Source organism: Mobula birostris, chromosome 6 (genome assembly GCF_030028105.1).
Source record: "Mobula birostris isolate sMobBir1 chromosome 6, sMobBir1.hap1, whole genome shotgun sequence".
Taxonomy (NCBI): Eukaryota; Metazoa; Chordata; class Chondrichthyes; order Myliobatiformes; family Myliobatidae; genus Mobula; species Mobula birostris.
Window position 1 is genome coordinate 164,805,431 of NC_092375.1, and position 23,962 is coordinate 164,829,392.

Sequence of the window (23,962 nt, forward strand, 5' to 3'; positions counted from 1 at the left end):
ATCTCTGAAACCTAGGCACTGATAGACCAAGGGACTGCTGCACTATAAAAGAAGTTGTTTTAGAACTGATGTAAGATCTTCATCCTGAAACACTCACTCTAGTTTCTTCTTCAACACATGCTTCATGACTTATTATTTCCTGAATTTTCTGTTTTTATTTCATATATCTAACAATGTATCTGTTTCGCAATTATTCTACCTTCCCCAACAACTGCACCAATTAAAGGAAAATTACACAACCTTATCACAGCTCTGAACTGTTTAACTAAGGATATTTTCCAAAACTTTCCACTGTAGCTTCTACATCTTTCCATTACCACTTAGACCAAATTATATCAATCAAACTGTTGCTTTTTCTGAACTCCCAAGTAAAGTTCCTGAACTTTCACACAATCACAGCTGTAGCTTCAACCACCTGGACCAAAAGTCTCTCTGAGTCTTGACTCCCTCACCACATTTAAGACTCTTCTCAAAGCCAAACCTTCACCCTTTCAAAATGTTTCTCCTTCAGTTGATTTTTTCTCTCTAGTTGCGCATTTTTTAGTACACAAAAAAAAGTGTAATTGAATGTTTGGTTAATACTTAGACAATAAAGACTATAGGGATACAATATTAAATGGTAGCTAAAGCCTGGAGACTCATTATGCTGCATAATATATTTGTCCTCTAAGTTGTGTTAGCATCATACAAGATCAATAGCCAAAATGCTAGCAAACCCCACATTATCAGCATTCGGATTACATAATTTGCCCTTATAGATATCCAAAACAAAATTCATTCTTTATATAGGGGGAAATTAAATAAATAAATGCAAAATGAAGAAGAAAAACAAATTTTAACTACTTTTATTTTTTCTAACTCATTTCTTGATGCATGCACAGATAATGTGGCAGGTTTTTCAGCACAATAGTTTGACGTACATCTTTTGAGAGAGACAAGGAAATATCATTTCAGGACAATAACCTGTTATCAGAATTATCTCGGATTCATTTAGAACATCTATAGGTCACCATTCTCTCACCATATCTGAGTTCCCATTTCTAACATTAGTGCAACAAGGACTTTGCGGGAGGAATTCCGTGGGTCAAGCAGCTTCTGTTAGGAGAAAGGAATTATCGACTTCGTGTCAAACACTTGCAGCAGGACTGAGAGTGAGAGGGGAAATAGCCAGCATAAAGAGGAGAAGGGGTGTTGTGGTATAGAGGCCAGAAGAAATTGGTAAACTGATGGGAGGGCGGGAGAGTGAAAGAGTGTTGAAGGATGTCAGTTGCATCGAACCAATTAGGAGAGAGAGGTGCTCCCTATAGATGCTGCTTGAACCACTGAGATCCTCTAATAGATTCATTATTGCTCTAGTTTCCAACTTCTGCAGCCTCTTTTCAATCGAATATGCACTAAATGCTCACTATAATTTTGTTATCTTCCTGATAATGGCTATACGAAAATTGCATTCAAATCTACAACAATAGCCTAACCAATGTTCTGCATGAATTTGTTACTCGTTGATCTTGTGCTATGTACTCCAATGTACATCATCAAATTACTGTGGTTTTAATTTTGTCTTCCTCAGTACTTATTTGAATTCACTCTATTAAGGAATTAAGTAAGCTTCTGTTTTCCTCCGTATACTTCTGCTTCTGTCTTATGTATGGTCTCATTTGATTTGCGGAAATTGATGTCATTAAATGGCTTCAAAGAGGAGGTGAAAGGTTTACTGTCCTATTTATTCTGACATGCTACCTTTACAAGGGCTTACCTGTGAGTGGCCTAACTACCCGCACGTTTCAGGTGCTTGACAGTATTTAACATTCAATTCTAGTCTTTGTCAGTCTGTAGATCCTTCAGTTGCCATTCCAAAGACAAAACTTGTAGCAGCCTACAGATTTCACGTTCTAACCTATTTTACCATGAAGAGATTTGAAGGAGTCCCAGAATGTTAACTGAACAATTTCTTTGGGTAACCAAGAGGAATGCTCTAATGCATAATCTTACCTTCCACAATTGCAATGCATCCCTGTAAACTGCTTTACTACCGGCCAGGCAAACCTTATGAAAACCATTGTTGATTTACTTTAAATCTGGCAAACTGCATCAGGATATTTGGAAAGGCAACCTTTTATTTCCATTTGAAGTCTGGATCTCAAAATGGCTTGGTCTCTCTGTTGGAAATTGCATTCTATTGTTGCAAGCTAGTCAGATAACAATTCAAATAAACCCTGTGTATCATTTCTCCCAATATGTATGACAGTTTATTGTGCAGTTGTGTTTTATGACTACTATCATACATCCTTTTCGCTAACCTTCTTCATTTTTTGTCAAGCTCTCTACTTTTATGTTGTTAATTTGCAATCGTCCATATGGTAAATCTCTGAATGATTTATTGTAGGATTATTTGGAAATCCTAATAGTTTGGTAGTAGGCTCACTGCAGCATTGTTTTACAGTCTCTTTAAACTCATTGTGTCCACTGGGAATGTTAATATAGCAGTGTATAATTTTATTTATTGTACTTCTGAATAACATCTAAAATGTGAATTAAAGATAGACAGGAGTATTGATATGAATGATGTTCAATAGTCTATTGGGATTGACCACCACTAAAGTCCCAAGAATGCTGAATTATCATGGACTCATTGTATTGATCAACAGCAAAATTACAATTGGGAGTACTATTTCCAACTCTTCTTGGTTCCAAGATGACCAACAGCCTTTAACTAACTTCATCCTTGTCTTTCTAATTTATGCTGCTGACTTTCCTTGTTTTCTCAATTTTTCTCACAATTTTTGAGTAAAATCTTCATCAAAATGCTTCTGAAAATCTGTATGGATACTGTACTCTTTTTATCACATCAATATATTCAAATTATTTCTCATTGTTCTGTTTAGATTCTATGTGTATTTTAATATACTTATGTAACTGTTAGTTAAATAATTGCTAGTTTGTTTTGCATGTTTGTCATATTTTAGCCTATGGCTTAACATCAGTTGAAATTAATGCTATTCATGTTTTTAGGAGTACCACATTTCTTCATTTGAAGAAAGACTTATCAAAGAAATTGAATTCCGAATCATTAGAATTACTTTGGAAGAGCTTCTAGAGGAAGATGGTGAAGAAATGGTATTAGATATTCCAGCTGAGGAATCCATTGAACCAGGATTTGATTCAACAGTGAAAAGTTATAGAATTCTTGATGGAATGGGTGTAACCTTCTTTTGTAAAGTATCTGGTTATCCATTGCCCAAGGTAAATAATATTTGCATTACAGACCAAACATGCTACAATATAAGATCAGAATATTTGGATGAAATGTATTTTTAACAATTTGAAAAGCTTAGGTAAACTGTTTAATTTATGTAAACATATTTAATTTATCTTGATGGTATGCATTTTGTATTTTCTTTAGATTGTATGGTTCAAAGATGGTAAACGCCTGAAACAGGGAGATCACTATGTTATGGAGACTTCTCAGGATGGTAAAGCGGAGTTACGGATTTCTGCAGTTTTGCCAGAGGATGAAGGCATTTACACAGTGTTGGCCAGCAACATCAAAGGAAATGCCATTTGCTCTGGAAAATTGTTCATAGAGCCTGTTGGTGCTCCAGCAACCCAGACTCATTTATCAACAACAGAAATTTGGAGAAGAATGCGGTAAGACATTCTCTCTTTTCATTGTGTTTCATATTCTGTAGCAATTAGAACTTTGCCAAGTTAATCAGTTTGTGAGTTCCAAATGGAAATTTCAAAATTAAAATTGCTTATTCCCTTTTTCTAGCTCTGTGTCTCCACGATCTCCAAGTCGGTCACCAGCACGTAGGCTGGAAGATACAGATGAGACTCAACTTGAGAGATTGTACAAACCTGTTTTTGTTTTGAAACCTACATCATTTAAATGTTCTGAAGGACAAACCGCTAGATTTGACCTGAAAGTTGTTGGCAGGCCCATGCCAGAGACATTGTGGTTTCATAATGGTAAGAATGATATATTCTCATGCTAATGAATCCAAAAATATAGTGAATTTCAGTAGTTAATATAATATGTATCTGATCTAGGAAATCAAATTGTGAATGACTATACTCACAAGATTGTGGTGAAAGAAGATGGAATTCAGTCATTGATCATTGTTCCTGCATTGCCAGTTGATTCTGGTGAATGGACTGTTGTAGCACAAAACCGAGCTGGCAAAACATCTGTCTCTATGACTTTATCTGTAGAAGGTAAGATAAAATTTATTATATTAATTAATTAAAATATCTTAAATATATGTAAGCCAATCTTTTGTCAGAAATAATGCTTATTATTTCTTGCAAAAGACAGATACAGAGTAATGATGAACAACAGCATCAGTAGTTGAGATTAGTTGATGCTTTTTTTTAGCGTGTTGCACCAGACAGTCAGCCATTCTTATCTGGCGTGTGGTGTCAGGATTGGTCTCCTTTCGGAGTAACTAGATCTCGGTATGAACATTCCTGACTCGACCCTTTTTTTTTTGTGAGGCCGAGTGGCTAGCTCAACACACAACTTGGCATGGATGGAAAGCATGTTCGGGGGGGTGGCCCGACTTGGATTCGAACCTGGGAGCCTTTGCTCCAGAGTCCAGCACTGATGCCATTGCTAGTTGATGCTAGTTACCTAATTAGTTGATAATACTGAGTTTCCACTATGTGCATTATTTTGAAAGCACTAAGGGACTATGGAATCATGGTAGAAGGATTTCAAGTACAATTTGAGAGAAATAGACTGTTGAGTGAATATTAAATAAAAAAAATAAGTAATAAGCCCCTGCTCCCTCCCTCTTCAGTCCTGACGAAGGGCCTTGGCCCGAAATGTTGACTGTTCGTTTCCACGGATGCTGCCCAACCTGCTGAGTTCCTCCAGCTTTTTGTGCGTGTTGCTTTGACTCCAGCATTTGCAGAGTATCAAGCAACACACATCAAAGTTGCTGGTGAACGCAGCAGGCCAGGCAACATCTGTAGGAAGAGGTGCAGTCGACGTTTCAGGCCTGACGAAGGGTCTCAGCCTGAAACGTCGACTGCACCTCTTCCTTCAGATGCTGCCTGGCCTGCTGCGTTCACCAGCAACTTTGATGTGTGTTGCTTGAATTTCCAGCATCTGCAGAATTCCTATGATTTGCAGAGTATTTTGTGTTTAAAATAAGTGTGCTAGTTGAAAAACATATTTTGTCCAGTTATGAACAGGATATATGTTGTGTTGCTCTGACAGCAGAACTGCTTTGTTTAATTAAAAAGGTTAACATTTTGTCAGACCTTATCTTCCAGTACTCACTATATCAGACAACAAATGACTTTCTTGCTGCCTAGCTGGTTTAACTGGAGAATATTAACAGATTTAATTACAATAAAAAAGTTATGGCCTCGATGAGCCTTAGACATGGAGAGGATGTATATGATAGTGGGGGGAGTCCGGGACCAGAGGTACAACCTCAGAATACTAGGTCATCCCTTTAGAACAGAGATGAGGAGAGATTTATTTAGCCAGAAGGTGGTGAATTCTGGGTATATTTAAAGCGAAGGTTGATAGATTCTTGATTATTAAGTGTGTCAAAGGTTACAGAGAGAAGGCTGGAGAATGGAGTTGAGAGGGATAGTAAATCAGCCATGATGGAATGGCAGAGTAGACTCGATGAGCTGAATGGCTCAATTCTGCTCCTTCTTCTTATGGTCCAATGCCATTTTGTACAGAAACTCAGTATGCTCTATATTCCAACTGGCTACATTGATAGGAAAACAAAAAGAATAGATTGTAGCGGTGTGCTACACACAGTGCTAAAATAACAACACGTAGTCGGTGAGTTGCAGTTGCGAAAAAAAGAGGTTTATTCAAACTTTGTGGCCTCCTTTAAAGCCTTCCTGTTCCCGCCCTCCCCGGGCGGGACTGCTGTGGGGAATGCATATTCGCAGACCCTTCCCGCGCGCAGGATTTTCCCTCTGCTGGTGAAGACCTGGCGCCCTTTTTGGGGCCAGCCTCTCTGCCGGCGCGCGCCGTTTTGTGAGCCAGTTCAAGTGCGCTGGAAAGTGGGTCACCACATAAACACCCCCCCCCCCAGAACCGGCGATACATCCCCCAATGTCCACAGTCTGGATCGGCCTCTGTTTGGGAGGTCTGGCTCTGCGCCCCGGTGCCTGAGCCCGGACCGGCTGCGCCAAGTCCACATGGGCCGGTTTGAGTCGGGTCCACTGTGAAAACCTCCTCTCTCCGCCCAATGTCCAGCACGAATGTGGACCCGTTGTTCCTGATCACCTTAAATGGCCCCTCGTAGGGCCGCTGTAGCGGTGCCCGGTATCCGCCCGGTCGTACAAAAAGAAACTTACAGTTCTGCAGGTCTTTGGGTACGCAGGTCAGGCTCTGTCCGTGCTGTGAAGTGGGTACGGGGGCCAGGTTACCGAGCCTCTCAAGTAGTCTGTCCAGGACTGCTGCAGGTTCCTCCTCTTGCCCCCTTGGGGCCAGTATGAACTCTACTGGGACGACCAGGGGTGCTCCGTACACCAACTCGGCCGACAAGGTGTGCAGATCCTCCTTGGGCACCGTGCGGATTCTGAGCAGGACCCAGGGAAGTTCGTCCACCCAGTTAGGCCCTTCCAGGCGGGCCATGAGAGCCGACTTCAGGTGACAGTGGAAACGCTCCACTAGTCCGTTCGACTGTGGGTGGGAGGCAGTTGTGTGGTGTAGCTGTGTTCCTAAAAGGCTGGCCATAGCTGGCCACAGGCTGGAGGTGAACTGGGCGCCCCTGTCAGAGGTAATGTGGGCTAGTACCCCGAAGCGTTCTACCCAGGTTGCGATCGGTGCTCGGGCGCAGGATTTGGAGGTGGTGTCGTTGAGCGGGACCGCCTCTGGCCATCCGGTGAACCGGTCTATGATAGTTAGGAGGTACCGTGCTCCTCGTGACACTGGCAGGGGCCCCACGATATCCACATGAATGTGTTCGAACCTCCGGCAGGTGGGTTCAAACTGCTGCGTCGGAGCCTTGGTGTGCCGCTGCACCTTGGCCGTTTGGCACTGCATGCACGTTTTGGCCCATTCACTGACCTGTTTATGACGTCATGCCAAACGTACCTGTTGGAGACCAGCCGGACGGTTGTCCTGATGGAGGGGTGCGCTAAGTTGTGAATGGAGTTGAAAACTCGCCGGTGCCAGGCTGCCAGGACGATGGGGTGGGGTTGGCCGGTAGCTACGTCACATAGTAGAGTCCTCTCACCTGGGCCTACGGGGAGGCTTTGGAGCTGCAAACCGGAGATCGCAGTTCTGTAACTAGGGATCTCATCGTCTGCCTGCTGTGCCTCTGCCAGCACTGCATAGTCCACCCCCTGGGACAGGGCCTGTATGGTAGATCTGGATAGTGCGTCCGCCACGACGTTGTCCTTTCCCGAGACATGCCGGATGTCCGTCATGTATTTGGAGATGTAGGACAGATGTCGCTGCTGGCGGGACGACCAGGGATCATACACCTTAGTGAATGCAAAGGTAAGCGGTTTGTGGTCCGTGAACGCGGTGAAGGGCCTACCTTCTAAGAAGTACCTGAAATGCTTAATTACCAGGTATAGTGCCAATAGCTCCCGGTCAAAAGCACTGTATTTGAGTTTGGGTGGTCGTAGGCGTTTGCTGAAGAATGCCAGGGGTTGCCAACAACCCTCAATGAGTTGTTCCAGCACTCCACCGACTGCTGTGTTGGATGCGTCCACCGTGAGGGCAGTAGGAACATCCATTCTTTTTTTTTTTATTTTCTTTTTACAAAATTCTTTATTACAAATGTCGGTGCTATACAATATTTACAAAACCAGTGACTAACATATTTACTACACTACAAACAGACAATACATGTTAAACCAATATATTGCCATCCTCATCAATGATGGCATTTACACCCCGCGGAGCCCAACGGTCCCGGAACACCTCTACGGTCACCGTGGACTGTGCATATTCCTTTTCAATGTTCACTCGGGCACGAACATACCCCCTAAACATAGCCAGGCAGTCCACCCGGGGAGAACCTCCTGCCACCCTTTTCCAGGAGCCACGGATGGCAATTTTCGCCAGCCCCAGGAGCAAGTTGACAAGGACATCCTCATCCCTCTGTGCCCCCCTCCTTACTGGATGACCATATATGAATAGGGTGGGACTGAAATGCAACCAGAAGGCGAGAAGCAGCCCACGCAAATACGCCAAAAGGGGCTGCAGCCTCACACACTCCACGCACATATGGTACACGGTCTCCTCTAGCCCACAGAAGTGACACGCGGCTGGGAGATCCGTGTACAGACTAAAGAACTTATTGCAGGGCACCGCTTTGTGCAGCACCCTCCAGCCGAGATCCCCAAGGTGCATGGGGAGGACTCCCTTGTAAAGGGACTTCCATTGGGGATCCCCCTCACCTCCAGGTGGGAAGACCGACCGCCATGGCGTGTCGGGACGGTGGACAAGGGCTAGGAAGTGGAGGGTGTGGAGCAACAGCCCATAAAGGTACCTCCTGCCTGCATCCCTGAATGGGATTGTGGGTGTCGATGAGAGACGGCTCAAGTTGTGTGGATTCGTCTCTCGGGTAAGGCTGCGGGGCCTGGGCCCGACGAGCAGCTCAGCTTGAGTCGATCCACACACCTGAGCCGCACCGACATCCGTTGAGGCAGGGCAAGGGTCAGCCAGGACCCCGCCCTCTGCCAGAGGAGGGGATTCCCGGCCTGAGGCAACCATGTTCCAGATTCTCAGTAGGTCCTGATAGAAGCCTGGCAGCCTCTGCAAAGCAGCACGGCTGACGCCCGCCGGCGGTAGCTGCATATCTTCGGCAAGACAGCATCCCCTCCGGAGGAAGAAAGTCGCCAACACGTGCCACCTGGGAGGGTGCTCGGCGTACAGGCGTAACGAAAGTAGCTGCGGCCTCTTCGTCCCAGGTAATGTCCTGCCCTTACCCGACATCAGGGTGAACAGGGGGCACATGATTCGGGCTGCTGAGGGGAGGAAACGGTGGTAGAAATTCATCATACCCACAAATTCCTGAAGGCCTTTGGTTATGTTGGGTCGGGGGAAGTGGTGGACCGTGCCTACCTTGGCGTGCAGAAGGGTTACCCCGTCTTTAGTAATCCTGTGGCCCAGGAAGTTGATGGTGTCGAGTCCAAACTGGCATTTGGCCGGGTTGATTGCAAGACCAAATTCGCTCAGTCGGACGTAGAGTTGACGGAGGTGGGACAGATGTTCCTGACGACTACTGCTGGCTATGAGGACGTCGTCCAAATAGATGAATGCAAAGTCCAGGTCGCGTCCCACCGCGTCCATTAGCCGCTGGAACGTCTGTGTGGCATTCTTTAGGCCGAATGGCATTCAGAGGGATTCGAAAAGGCCGAACGGGGTGGTAAGTGATGTTTTGGGGATGTCGTCCGGATGTACCGGGATTTGATGGTATCCCCGGACGAGTTCTACCTTGGAAAAGATCCTTGCGCCGTGTAGGTTTGCTGCAAAGTCTTGAATGTGCGGCACAGGATAGCAGTCTGGCGTTGTAGCCTCGTTCAGTCTGCGGTAGTCGCCGCATGGTCTCCAGCCCCCTGTTGCCTTGGGCACCATATGCAGGCCCATGGGCTATCGGACCGTCGTATGATCCCCAATTCCTCCATCTTCTTGAACTCCTCCTTCGCCAGTCGGAGCTTGTCCGGGGGAAGCCTTCGAGCACGGGCGTGGAGGGGTGGTCCCTGGGTCGGGATGTGGTGCTGTACTCCATGTCTGGGCATGGCTGCCATGAACTGCGGTGTCAGTACTGATGGGAAATCTGCCAGGACCCTGGTGAATTCGTCGTTGGACAGCGTGATGGAGTCCAGGTGTGGGGCTGGCAACTTGGCTTCACCCAGGGAGGACGTTTGAAAAGTCTTGGTGTGGACTAGTCGCTTTCCTGGCATTCGACCAGCAGGCTGTGAGCTCGCAGAAAATCCGCCCCAAGGAGTGGTTGGGCCACGGCGGCCAGTGTGAAGTCCCACATGAACTGGCTGGAGCTGAACTGTAGCCGCACTGTGCGGGTGCCGTAGGTCTGTATTGTGCTGCCATTTGCGGCCCTCAGGGTGGGTCTCGGTTCTCTGTTGCAGGTTTCATAACTCATTGGAGGTAAAACGCTGATCTCCGCTCCCGTGTCGACCAAAAAGTGGCGTCCCGACTGCTTGTCCCAGACATACAGGAGGCTGTCCTAATGGCCAGTTGCCGTAGCCATCAGCAGCCTGGCATTACCCGGGAATTTGCAGGGTGGTCTGCAGCGGCGGGCCTCTGTGCCCTACTGCTGGTGGTAGAAGCACCATTGTTCATTGGGCTCCTCACTCCCGTTGCCGGGTTTTGTAGGCTCTGCTGCCGGGCCTGGTCTGGTCTGCCGTTGGACACGTGGCTTGGTGATCTGTGCGACGGACGCCCCTCTCTCCTTCTTGGCATTCCACAGCACATCTGCCTGGGCCGCCACCTTCCGTTGTCGCTGAAATCTGCGTCGGACAGCAGCAGGCATATGTCCTCCGGCAGTTGCTCTAGGAACGCCTGCTCAAACATGAGGCAGGGTTTGTGTCCTTCAGCCAGGGCCAGCATTTCGTTCATTAATGCCGAAGGCAGCCTGTCTCCCAAGCCATCCAGTTGCAGTAAGCAGGCAGCTCGCTCGCGCCGTGAGAGTCCAAAAGTCCTTATGAGCAGGGCTTTGAATGCTGTGTATTTGCCGTCCTCCGAGGGCGACTGTATAAACTCCTCAACTTGTGCAGCTGTCTCCTGGTCGAGGGAGCTCACCACATAGTAGTAACGAGTGGAATCCAAGGTTGTCTGTTGAATGTGGCATTGGGCTTCTGCTTGTTTGAACCATAGGCGAGGTCACAGCGTCCAGAAGCTTGGCAGTTTTAACGAAACTGCGTGAACAGATGCGGCCTCGGTCATCTCTGGTCCAAATATCGTTTGGGCCGTCGGGGTCACCAAATGTAGCGGTGTGCTACACACAGCGCTAGAATAACGACACGTAGTTGGTGAGTTGTAGTTGCGAAAAAAAGAGGTTTATTCAATCTTCGTGGCCTCCTTTAAAGCCTTCCCGTTCCCACCCTTCGCTGGCGGGACTGCTGTGGGGAATGCATATTCGCAGACCCTTCCCGCGCGCGGGATTTTCCCTCTGCTGGTGAAGATGGCCTGGCGCCCTTTTTGGGGCCGGCCTCTCTGCTGGCGCGCGCTGTTTTGTGAGCCGGTTCGAGTGCGCTGGGAAGTGGGTCACCACAAGATCATTCATCTCCTCAGGTTTAGTTTCTCCATTAAGTGAGATAATGGTTACTTGGAGACTTAACTCCAATCGCTTTCTAAATGTTCGGTTAGCAGATTAATAGGTGCCAGTGGTTGCTTTATGAGATCTGTATTATACTACAATACCGGTGGAAAAATAAGACAAAACTAAACACAAAGTATTTCTAAACAAAGGTCAGGGGACTCTATTATTTGCTATAATGGGAAGATATTGTCCTACTTCTAGATTTCTGTAGTATTTTGAGTCAATAGCTAATAAATGCACAACATAAAATGCATATGAATTGTAAGTTATTTTACTTGATGGAAGGAAGCATTTTTAGCAGTAACACATGCATCCTTGAATGGTGTAGAAAGAATGGTATTTGCAATGTGGATCTTTATCTCTGTTGCACAGCAAATGGAACACAGAATTACTAAAATTTATCTTCAAATTATACTGTATTTTGAGTATGCCTTACTGCAGATACAAATTTAAATTTCAAAACTCTTCTTTTAATAGCTAAAGAACATTTACTGAGACCCCAGTTTTTGGAAAAATTGAAAAATGTCAGTGTTAAAGAAGGTGCCCCGATTGCAATGGGAGTAAAAGCTGTTGGAAACCCAAATCCTGATATTGTATGGCTGAAAAACAGTGATATTATTGCTCCACACAAGTATCCTCATATTAAGTAAGTATTTTGCAATTCTGATAATATTAATGTTAATGTGCATTTTACACATTTTATTTATCATATTATAATTTCTGCTTGCTTGTATTTTAGGATTGAAGGTACGAAAGGAGAAGGTAAACTTAAAATTGATTCTGCAGCTAGTTATGATGCTGCATGGTATACTGCAACTGCTATAAACAAAGCTGGCCGTGACACCACAAGGTGTAAAGTCAATGTTGAGCTTGAATATGCTGAGCCTGAACCAGAGAGAAAATTAATAATTCCAAAAGGAACGTATAAGGCTAAGGAAATATCAGCTCCTGAATTAGAACCTCTCCATCTGCGTTATGGTCAGGAACAGTGGGAGGAAGGTGATCTGTACGATAAGGAAAAACAGCAGAAACCTCATTTCAAAAAGAAGACCAGCTCTGTGAGGCTCAAGTGTTTTGGACCAGCACATTTTGAATGCAGACTAACACCAATTGGTGATCCAACAATGGTCGTTGAGTGGTTGCACGATAGTAAGCCCCTTGCTGCAGCCAATAGACTTCGCATGATTAATGAATTTGGATACTGTAGTCTTGACTTTGAAGTAGCATATCCTCGGGATAGTGGTATTATCACCTGTCGAGCTACAAACAAGTATGGTACTGATCAGACATCAGCTACTCTCATTGTGAAAGATGAAAAAAGCCTTGTTGAAGAATCACAGTTACCTGAAGGGAGAAGGGGAATGCAGCGAATTGAAGAACTTGAAAGGATAGCCCATGAAGGGGCAATTACAGGTCTTGTAGAAGACCTTATAAAAGAAAAAACAAAGCCTGAAATTGTCTTGTTTCCAGAACCAGCAAGAGCATTGGAAGGTGAAACGGCTCGTTTCCGGTGCCGTGTGGTCGGTTATCCTCAACCAAAGGTGAACTGGTATCTTAATGGACAACTTATTCGCAAGAGCAAACGGTTTAGACTACGCTATGATGGTATCTATTATCTGGAAATTGTTGATTGTAAATCCTATGATTCAGGTATTGTCAAGGTTACAGCAGAAAATCCTGAGGGAGTAGTGGAACACACAGTGAAACTAGAAATCAATGAAAGAGAAGATTTCAGGTCTATCTTGCGGCGAGCTCCTGAACAGAAAGTTGAAACTGGTGTTTTGGAGCCAGCTAAGCCATTCTTTGAAGTTGTAAAAGTAGAAAAACCAACAGATGCTGCAGCTAAAGAAGTAGTGAAGCTTAAGAAGACTGAAAGAATTATTCATGAAAAATCAACGGAGGAAACTGAAGAATTGCGAAGTAAGTTTAAACGTAGAAAGGAAGAAGGTTATTATGAAGCCATTACAGCAGTTGAACTCAAAACCCGCAGACGGGATGAAGCTTATGAAGATATGCTGAGGAAAAGAAAGGAAGAACTTCTCCATTGGACCAAACAAGTACCTGAGGAGGAGAAGAAATTGCCTCCTCCTGAAGGCACTGTCACCATTCCAACTTTTAAGCCTGATAAGATTCAATTATCGCCAAGTATGGAAGCTCCCAAAATTTTAGAGCGCATTCAGAGTCAGACTGTAGCCATTGGAGATGAAAGTCATTTCCATGTTAGAGTAGTAGGCAGACCAGACCCTGAATGTCAGTGGTTTAAGAACGGCGTGAAGCTTGAAAAAACTGAAAGGATCTACTGGTACTGGCCTGAAGACAATGTATGTGAACTTGTGATCAGAGATGTTGTACCTGAAGATTCTGCCAGTATAATGGTAAAAGCAATCAACGTTGTTGGAGAAACCTCAAGCCATGCCTTTCTGCTTGTACAAGGTACTTAAATTTGTGGACTAAACAGTAGATTTTTGTTTATTAATCACTTGGTATTTACAGTTTTTATTTTGATTTTCAGCTAAACAAGTAATCACGTTTACTGAGGAGCTACATGATGTCAATGCAAAAGAGAAAGATACCATGGCAACTTTTGAGTGTGAATTATCAGAACCATTTATTAAAGTACAGTGGTTTAAGAATGATGTGCCAATTTCCTCTGGTGACAAATACCGAATGCATTCTGACCGGAAAGTTCACTTATTATCTGTATTGACCATTAATATGAATGATGCTGCAGAATATACTTGTGCTGTTGCTGAAGACCCTTTTATAAAATCAACAGCTAATCTTATTGTTGAAGGTGAGAAAGGGCTTAAGTTGCATACTAATATTCTAATTCCTTTTTCAAAACAGACAGTCTACAAAGAGTGAGAGGAAGGAGAGCAGGTAGCCTGAGCAATTTAGAAAGGGAATTCTAATGCTTGTGGTGTAGATAGTTAATGAGTTAGCAGTGATGTGGGTGGGGCTGGAGTTCTTAAAGGATTACACAAGTTTTGATTTGTCAAATGTCCTAATACTTCCTAATGTAGCCTAGTATTTAGCTCTATCCTAATGCTTCTGGGAAGTTACATGGAATATTTTACCAAGTTTAAGTTGCTAAATAAGTACCATACCCATTGCCATATTACTGACGTACAACATGTTCATGGATCACAGCTTATTTCAGACAGTTCCATTTAAAAGAATGGTGTGTTGAGAATTTATAATGTAATTTTGTACCTTATCACTTACTGATGTCTTATAAGCATTGTTTCCCATTGAGAAAATTGGATAATATTAGTTGGTATTATTAAAAAGTGAAATGAAGGAGTGACTTAAAAGTTATGCATTTTGTTATTTGTACATAGGAACTGTCCTTGAATTCATTGAAGAGCTTGCAGATCTAGAAGTGCCAGAGTCATTCTCGGGTGAATTAGAATGTGCTGTTTCATGTGAAGATGCTGAAGGAAAATGGTATAAGGGAGACAAAGAGATTCATTCCAGCAGCAAATACTCCATCACAGCTCGCCGTGGTCGTCATACTCTGACAGTTAAGGATGTTGCCAAGGAAGACCAGGGTTGCTATAGTTTTGTAGTACTTGATAAAAAGACAAGTTGCAATCTGAAAATGAAACGTAAGTTAATTTCACATTGAAAATTACATTGGTGCACATTTTTTGTATTTTCTAATATGTGGTTTAAAGAAAAGAATCTATTGTTTGTATGTTCATCAGGTTTAGTAATATTGCCCAGAATAATTTATTGATAAAAACAATCTTTGTTATTTGTAGCACGTGCAGTGACTATCCTTCAAGAACTTGGAGATCAGTCTGTTTGTGAAGGCGATATCGCCCAACTTGAAGTAAAGTTCTCTCAAGAAAACGTTGACGGTGTCTGGCAGAAAGATGGCCAAGAAATCCAAGCAAATGAACGCATTCACATTGTTATAGATAAAACATCACACATGTTACTGATTGAGGATTCAACGAAAGAAGATGCTGGCAGGTATTCATTTATTGCCACTGATTTGGACCTTGTAACATCTGGACATTTAACTGTACAATGTAAGTATTCATTTATTTGTTTTTTATATTATCTGTATAGTTTTTCATGAAGTAATATAGAACCTTCATAGCATCCAAGAATTTTCAAAAAAAATTTATTTTCCAGGTATTGATATAGTGATCCCTCTTAGAGATCAAACAACTCTTGAGGGAACAAAAGCAGTTTTAGAGTGCAAAGTTTCAGTTGCACATATTACTTCTGTGAAATGGTACTTCAATGATCGACCAATTCAGTTTGGTGACCGGATACAAACTGTCGCAAAAGGGGCTAAACAGCGCTTGGTGATTAACAGATCATATGCTTCAGATGAAGGATGCTACAAACTTGTCATTGGCAAAACTGAAACAAGCTGTAACCTTACCATTGAAAGTACGTGCTGAATTATTATGAAGTTGTTTAAGAACTTACATTTTTGTTTGTCGAGTAACTTGTTTTCCTAAAGCCTGGATTTGTATCTTTTTATATAGGAATTCAAATTATTAGAGGACTTAACAACATGACATGCTCAGAGACCCAGAATGTTACATTTGAAGCAGAGTTGTCTCATACTGGAATTGATGTAGCTTGGATATTTAGGAACCAGGAGCTCCAAACAGGCCCTAAATGCAAGTTGGAAGCAAAAGGCAAAGTTTACAGATTAACTGTAATGAATGTAATGAAAGATGAAGAAGGAGAATATACATTTATGGCTGGTGAAAAAACATCAAAAGCAAATCTTACAGTTTCAGGTATGAAGGTGTTATTGATACCATGTTGATTTAACCATGAGGAAAACAATAGTTTTGTTTGTATATTAAAAGTTTATACCACTTCTTCAGAGAAATAAATTGAAAGCATTTGCAATATTGCAGATTTCCAGATTACTCTATCTGATGGGGTTATTTGATGAAAATAGTCTGCATGCATTTTGCAGTACACATGTTTATGGCATTCCCCAATTTGATTAGTTGAAAGCTAAAATGGCTAATCACAGCTCTGGTAGACTTTGCTTAATTCTGATAAATACAATTAAGATAATAAACTAAATTACTCATGCTTAAAAAGTTTTATCAAAATATATAGCATAAAATATTAAGTGTTACATGTCACGGAAGTATACTTTAAAACAATTTATTTGCTTTCTTTCATATGTTTATTAACACTTGTTTTGATATCTTGCACTCCCAGCAGAAGCCTGGTACAGAGTTACTTTCTCTCTAAAATGAGAGCACAGCTATCTTTTCTTCTCGCAATCACTGATCACCTCAATTGCTTACACTTTCAAATTTCTGCTTATATATTTTCTTTTATAATAAGGAAGCTTTTTATATTCTATTTGCTATCCTTATGGATCATTAGTTTGACCTGTTTCTCAAAATTGATAATAAAAACACACTGCCAGCTTTATGGAAGACTTGACATATGGAAATTTGACTTTATATAAAGTTCTCTCATAATTTTAAAGCATTTTTCAAGACAGGAAGGTTATAGAAATGTTAAGATCTCCAGGAATTATGGAATATGGGTAGCAGCTAGTTTATTAAAAAGACAACCAGTCATTAAAAATTGTCCATAAGTAATCGTCCTAGAGTAATCAAATAGATAAATATTCCTGGAAACACAGTTGCTAGTTTGCAGTGGAAGGCCAATTAAGGAATATGATTTAGAAACAGAAAAGGCAAATCTCTTCTATTGACACTTGTAGAATGCTTTATCAAGCAAAGTAACATTCATTGATACTTTAAGGCCATTGAAGTAGGATGTCTTGATCCTGTGCCTTTGTAACTACACAGGGGAAGACAATAAAACAAATGTTCATATTAATCAAACCTTGTTTGAAGTTTTCCGCTTCAAACGTTTGGAAAACTTTATTTACAGACTATTTTCAAGAATGGATCCCTTACATAACTGAAGGGCTTGCCTGTAGTTGGCCCCTATCATGGCATCCTGCAGTCATGTCTATTGTCACTTTTCCATCTGAGAGGGTTGCAAATCACTCCCACAATGAAGAAATTCAAGTGCTAGTGGAACTTAGTAAAATCCACAGATTAGCCCTCTCAATGTTTCCATTTCAGGGTTCTGTTTCCTTTCTCCTGAAATCTGTTCCCATCCTATATTCCTTTCACCACCACTAAATTTTTTCCTCAAACTCTAAGATACATTTTGAGCAAACCTGAAATACCTTTTGTATTTCTGATTTATGTATGATTAAGTTATATGTTTTTTATTCTTCTAAGTCCCTGTTTTGTTACTTCTTGGAATAGAAATAACAGGTCATAGATACTGAATAATTCTCCATTTTCTACATTTCTTCCTTTTTAGACAATCTAACTTAAACTTTTATTCAATATATAAAAATGTTGTATGGCACAATGCAATCCATATTCCCAAAAAAAAGCAAATTTGTCAACAACGAAATCACTTACTTAAGTCATATATACTTTATTTCACAATATATCTTAAAGTAAAATGCACTTCAAAGGAAATTGTTAATTAACAACATATTTTTGGGAATCTAATTTTCAAGGCAATCTAACTTTTTCAAATTTGTTAAGATAAAATTCATTTCAACAGTATAACTGTTAATGAATTGGAATTTTTAGTATTGACAAAGACAAGTATGCTTTCACATTCAGGTTAAAAGACAACAGAAAGGAAGTGAAAATATTTTTAGACAACACACAGCAAAGTTGCTGGTGAACGCAGCAGGCCAGGCAGCATCTCTAGGAACAGGTACAGTCGACATTACCTCTTCCTAGACATACTGCCTGGTCCGCTGCGTTCACCAGCAACTTTGATGTGTGTTGCTTGAATTTCCAGCATCTGCAGAATTTCTGTTGTTTGCGTGAAAATATTTTTAGTTTACAAAGTACTCCATTCTGCTTCTTTTTCTGGAAGTCTCTTAATAATTACGTGCTTACCCATGGATTGTTCAACTGTTATGAATGTAGATCTAGACATGGAATTAAATGTAGTTATTGAGGGATAGAAAGCTATAAGGATTTTAAAATCAACGTTGATGACTGTGAAGCTAATTCAGCAAGCGAAACCAAAAGTAATGAGGAAAAATGCACTTATTATATGACAAGATATGAGAAATATTCAGTGAACTGTAAATTTCTGGGTGATAGAGAATGAGAACACAAGGCAGAAAGAAAAGTGTTGAAAAGGCATAAAAGCCACAGATTTCAGCATAAGTGCTGGGATTTAGATAGAGGCACATTCAATGCCAGTGGTCTTGATTTTAACTGCAATATAAAATGAAACATCAAGATGGCAAATATTGTGCTTCAGTATTAACTGGGTAATGAATTGGAATCAGTGACAGAACTGTTGAGCTGGATTTACTTTCTCAGTATTAAGTTACAAAGAGTTGAAACTCATCAAAGAATTGACATTAGTAAGCACTCTGACAGGAGAGAATCAGAAGAGATGAGGAGAAATATTGGAGAAGTTGAGATAAACTGGTTTCCTTGATGACCAGCTTGGAGAAGAAAATAAAAAGTAGTGATATTAGTTCACTGGACGTTTTGAGAAGCCACTGCAATGGAAGATACTGAACCAAGCAAGGGGAGTTAATTTAGTTATTTATTTTCTAAGAGCATTTGAGAAAAAGTAGTATCATTGTTTATATCAAAACCAGCGGAGTAATGACAAAATATCATTTTCAGTGAGGTTGCAGTAAGACATCAGAACAGAATTAGGCCATTCATCCCATTGAATCTGCTCCACCATTCCATCATGGCTGATTTATTATCCTTCTCAACCCCATTCTCCTGCCTTCACCCCATAACCTTTCAGGTTAGTCAAGAACCTATCAACCTCTGCTTTAAATATACCCAGTAACTTGACCTCCACAGCCGTCTGTGGTAATGAATTTCACAGATTCACTACCTGCTGGCTAAAGAAATTCCTCCTAACCTTAGTTCTAAATGGACAACTCTCTATTCTGAGGCTGTGCTCCTGGCCGTAGGCTTCCCCACTATAGAAAACATCCTCTCCACATCCACTCTATCTAAGCCTTTCCATATTCTATAGTTTTCAATGAAATCTCCCCTCATTCTTCTAAACTCTAGTGACTACAGGCTGAAACCAATCAAATGCTCCTCATATGTTAACCCTTTCATTCTCAGAATCATTCTTGTGAACTTTCTCTGACCCTCTCCAATGCCAGCACATCCTTTATTAGGTAAGGGGTCCAAAACTGCTCATAATACTCCCAAGTGCGGTCTGGTGAATGCCTCATAAAGCTGCAGCCATACATCCCTGATTTTATATTCTAGTCCTCTTGAAATGGATGCTAACATTTTATTTGCCTTCTTACCACCATTTCAACCTACAAGTTAACCTTTAAGGAATCTTGCATGAGAACTCCCAAGTCCCTTTGCACTCTGACTTTTGAATTTTCTCCCATTTAGAAAATAGTCTATGCCTTTATTCCTTCTACCAAAATGCATGCACACACTTCCATACACTGCATTCCATCTGCCACTTCTTTGCCCATTCTCCCAATCTGTCTAAGTCCTTCTGCAGACTAGCTGCTACCTCAACACTACCTGCCCCTTGTATCGGCCACATACTTGGTCACAAATTCATCAATGTGATCATCCAAATCAATGACATAACATGAAAAGAGCAGTCCCAATACCGACCCCTGGGGAGCACCACTAGTCACCAGCAGCCAACCAGAATAGCCCTTTTATTCCCACTCTTTGTCTCCTGCCAGACAGTCAATCTTTTATCCATCCTAGTATCTTTCCTGTAATACCATGGACTCTTATTTTGTTAAGCAGCCTCATGTGCAGCACCTTGTCAAAGGCCTTCTAAAAATCCAAGTAAACAACTTCCACTGACTCTCCTTTGTCTTTCCTGCCTGTTATTTCCTCAAAGAATTCCAAAAAATTTGTCAGGCAAGATTTTCCCTTAAGGAAACCAAGCTGACTTTGGCCTATTTTATCATGTGCCTTCAAGTACCCAAAACATCATCCTTAATAATGGACTCTAACATCTTCCTGACTACTGAAGTCAGGCTAATTGGCCCATAATTTCCTTTCTTCTGCTACCCCCTCTTAAAGAGTGGAGTGAAATCATTTCTATCTGAATTTCTTTTTGTTAACTGTCATTGCAACAAGTATAATTGTGTATGAATAATGGTTAAATTTTGGGAAATTTTGTTTGGCTTTCTTTGTTTAATTTTTTCCATAATTTTGAACATCTATAGGTGGTGCCATCAGCAGACCACTTAAGGACCTCACAGTTGCTGAATCGCAGCAAGCTATTTTTGAGTGTGCAGTTGCTAATGAACTCTCTGAAGGCACATGGTTAAAAGGTGGAAAACCAATACGCTTCAGTGATATCATCCGAAGTGAAGTAGATGGAGTCACTCGACGTCTCATTTTTGAAGTCACTAAATCAGAAGATGCAGCTGAATACTCATATCAAGTTGCAAGTTCTAAGACTGCTGCAAAACTTAAAGTCGAAGGTCAGGATTCTACCCCAATCATTTACATTTTAATTATATCTAATAATCATAAAAAGTAATGTAATTGGCATATAACATAATGGTTAATAGAAAATAAAGTTTGCCATTAGGAGAACTCACTAATTGAAAATTAGTGGTGAATTAGAGTTAAAAATTTAATCATATTATCTAATTTATATCACAAAATACATCAGCTAATGTAAAATTTAGCTATGAAGTGTGTAGTTTTGGAGTACTGCAGATGTTAAATTGCTACAAATGGTAATTAATGCAGGTGCATACATTTGAGACCTTAGCCATACTGGAGAATGTATCACTGAGGTTGTTGGCCCTCATAACTAATGCTCACAAGAAGAATGCAGCATATTTAACTCATGATCTCAGTCAGCACACAACAGTCATTTGGCTCTGTCTGCCATTTTAGAGAATGTGCTGGCTAATTAAATGTTGTACATTTGAGCAAGCATTCTGTAACATGAAATTGATCATGTTTAAAATAATTATCACTTTTAAATTAGTTACTATTTGATTTACCCTTGTTTTTTGTTGCCTTCAGAATTCTTTAAAGTTCTAAGAACTCTCTTTCTTAACAAGATATTATGTGGTAGGTGGTAGGTGTTACAAGCCTTTGTGTCAGTCAGATGTTCTGTAGAAATCACTTGCTCCCAGATGTAGATTGTTAGGCAGGATGTCCCTTTGAGATGATTGAGTATATAAGGAAGATCCATAAAGCAGGATGGGTTGCTAGGAGAAAGCAAAGAAGTACATTTAAAGGAAGTCTTTATTCCTCATTAATGTTAATTTTGGAGTATTGCCCTCTGAATATCTTTCATTTGAGTTCTTTCGGGTTTCTTGTTTTGTGACTGTACACAGACGAATCTCAAGGTTGTATAGTTGGTATATACCTTGATAATAAATGTACTTTGAACTTTGAATATTCTGGGCTAATACTGGGCTGTTTGGTGCATCTAAGCTTTAGTGAAGATGCCCTCTCCAAAATCAGTAGTTTTCCCCCCTCCCCATAACTACAGTTACAATGGCTCCCAAGGTAACTTTGGCCATGAAATGTTAAAGCCATTATCAGATTGCTGGTGGAACTCAGTGGGTCAAGCAGCATCTGTGAAGACAAGGGATAGCTGAAGTTTTGGTTTGAGACAATGTATCAATCTTGATGGAGGATCTCGATTTGAAACATTTACTATCCCTTTTCCTCCACAGATGCTGGTAAACCTTCTGAGTTCCTCCAGCAATTACATCATCTCCAAATGTTTATGTCTCCATGAAATTTAAGATATAGGTTTCTTGCATGCTGAAATTAGAGATGCTTGTGTAATGGAAGCCATTGATGTTCATTCAGTTTGCTGTGTCAGAGAGCATCTAACATCCAAATAAAAAGTTATGTTGTGATCTGAAAGAGTAATCAGTCAAATTGGGCAATCAGTTACCCAATAGCTAAAAACCAAATTAAACTGCAGTAAGAAAAAACACAGAAAATATTCAGTTAACATTAGTGGAAGGAGAAATAGAGTTAATTTAGAACATAAGAAATAGCAGCAGGAGTAGGCCATCCGGCCCATCGAGCCTGCCTCGCCATTCAATATGATCATGGCTGATCTGTCCGTAAACTCAGCTCCATCTACCTGCCTTTTCTCCATAACCCTTAATTCCCTTACTATGTAAAAACCTATCTAACTGTTTCTTAAATATATTTAGTGAAGAAGCCTCAACTGCTTCCCTGGGCAGAGAATTCCTCAGATTCACCAGTCTCTGGGAAAAACAGTTTCTCCTCATCTCCGACCTAAATCTTCTCCCCTGAATCTTGAGGCAATGTGCCCTAGATTTAGTCTCACCTACCAATGGAAACAACTTTCCTACTTCTATCTTATCTATCCCTTTCAAAAGTTTGTATGTTTCTATAAGATCCCCTCTCATTCTTCTGAACTCCAGAGAGTATAGTCCCAGGCGACTCAATCTCTCCTCATAGGTTAACCCTTTCATCCCTGGAATCAACCTGATGAACCTCCTCTGCACTGCCTCCAAAGCCAGTGTATCCTTCCTCAAGTATGGAGACCAGAACTGGAGACAGTACTCCAAGTGTGGCCTCACCAGTACCCTGCACAGTTGCTCTTGAATTCCCTGCTCTTGAATTCAATCCCTCTAGCAGTGAAGGCCAACATTCCGTTTGCCTTCTTAATAACTGTTGTACCTGCAAGCCAACTTTTTGCGATTCATGAACAAGCGCTCCCAGGTCCCTCTGCACAACATCATGCTGCAATCTTTCTCCATTTAAATAATAATCTGATAAACTATCAGGTGGCAGGCCTTTCGTCAGAACAGGGAAAAATAGAAAATTAGTTTTAAGTTGCAGGGAGGGATGCTTAGGATATATAGAATATCTATGATAAGGTGATGCAAAAGTTACCACAAGAATAAATTGTAGAAGCATCCTGTTCAAATGTATTAATGGGGAAGATGGAGGATGATATTATTAACAAAGAATCATGATGTTTTGCAAACAGCATGGCTGTGATCCAGCAGGACAGGCTGTGCTAATGGATAATACTAAATGTGTGTTATTGATAAATCTAACATCAATTATCAGAGATGACTTCTAGCAGAAATAGTTCTGAAACAGATAAAGAACATGAGCTACCTGAAGGTGGAGAATTTGATACCAAGTCTTGTAGGTTGCAATGTGCCCTGTCAGAAGGTGAGGTGCTCTTCCTCAAGCTTGCATCTTGCCTTGTTATAACAGTACAGGAGGCCACTGACTGTTTTTTGTTGCCAGATTGCTTTTAGTTGCCAAATTAATGTAGCAGGCAACAGGATGCTCATGGTTGCCTCTGTAGATTGAATGAAAAGGCTCTGCAAAGCTGTCAGCCAATCTGCATTTGGCTCTTCCAATGCAGAGTTGACCACATTACCAACACAGAATGCAGTACACTAGTATGGAAGAAATGTAAGTGAATTGCTGCCCTGGATGGTGGGGAGGGTACAAGTGAAATAACAGATTTTGCATCTCCTATATGGTTACAAAGAAAAGTAAGACAGTGCCTCGTGGGGATGGATGAGCAGAAAAGTAAGTTGCCAAACAAATGAGAGGAAGATATACAGTGTCACAAGCAGAAGAAAATCTGCAGATGCTGGAAATCCAAAACACTGGAGAAATTCAGCAGGCCAGGCAGCATCT

The 23,962-nt window shown here is 41.5% G+C and overlaps 1 protein-coding gene across 1 annotated transcript in view; it reads left to right on the forward strand.

Moving 5' to 3' along the window:
* Window positions 1–23,962, forward strand: part of ttn.2 (titin, tandem duplicate 2) — a 391,135-nt gene that overhangs the window by 22,712 nt on the left and 344,461 nt on the right. Inside the window, exons 18-29 of the mRNA XM_072261778.1 lie at window positions 3,013–3,243; window positions 3,404–3,648; window positions 3,773–3,969; window positions 4,051–4,215; window positions 11,751–11,919; window positions 12,013–13,706; window positions 13,786–14,067; window positions 14,615–14,881; window positions 15,038–15,310; window positions 15,417–15,680; window positions 15,779–16,039; window positions 20,512–20,772. Coding sequence (XP_072117879.1) covers window positions 3,013–3,243; window positions 3,404–3,648; window positions 3,773–3,969; window positions 4,051–4,215; window positions 11,751–11,919; window positions 12,013–13,706; window positions 13,786–14,067; window positions 14,615–14,881; window positions 15,038–15,310; window positions 15,417–15,680; window positions 15,779–16,039; window positions 20,512–20,772 — 4,309 coding nt within the window. The remainder of the gene's footprint in view (window positions 1–3,012; window positions 3,244–3,403; window positions 3,649–3,772; window positions 3,970–4,050; window positions 4,216–11,750; window positions 11,920–12,012; window positions 13,707–13,785; window positions 14,068–14,614; window positions 14,882–15,037; window positions 15,311–15,416; window positions 15,681–15,778; window positions 16,040–20,511; window positions 20,773–23,962) is intronic.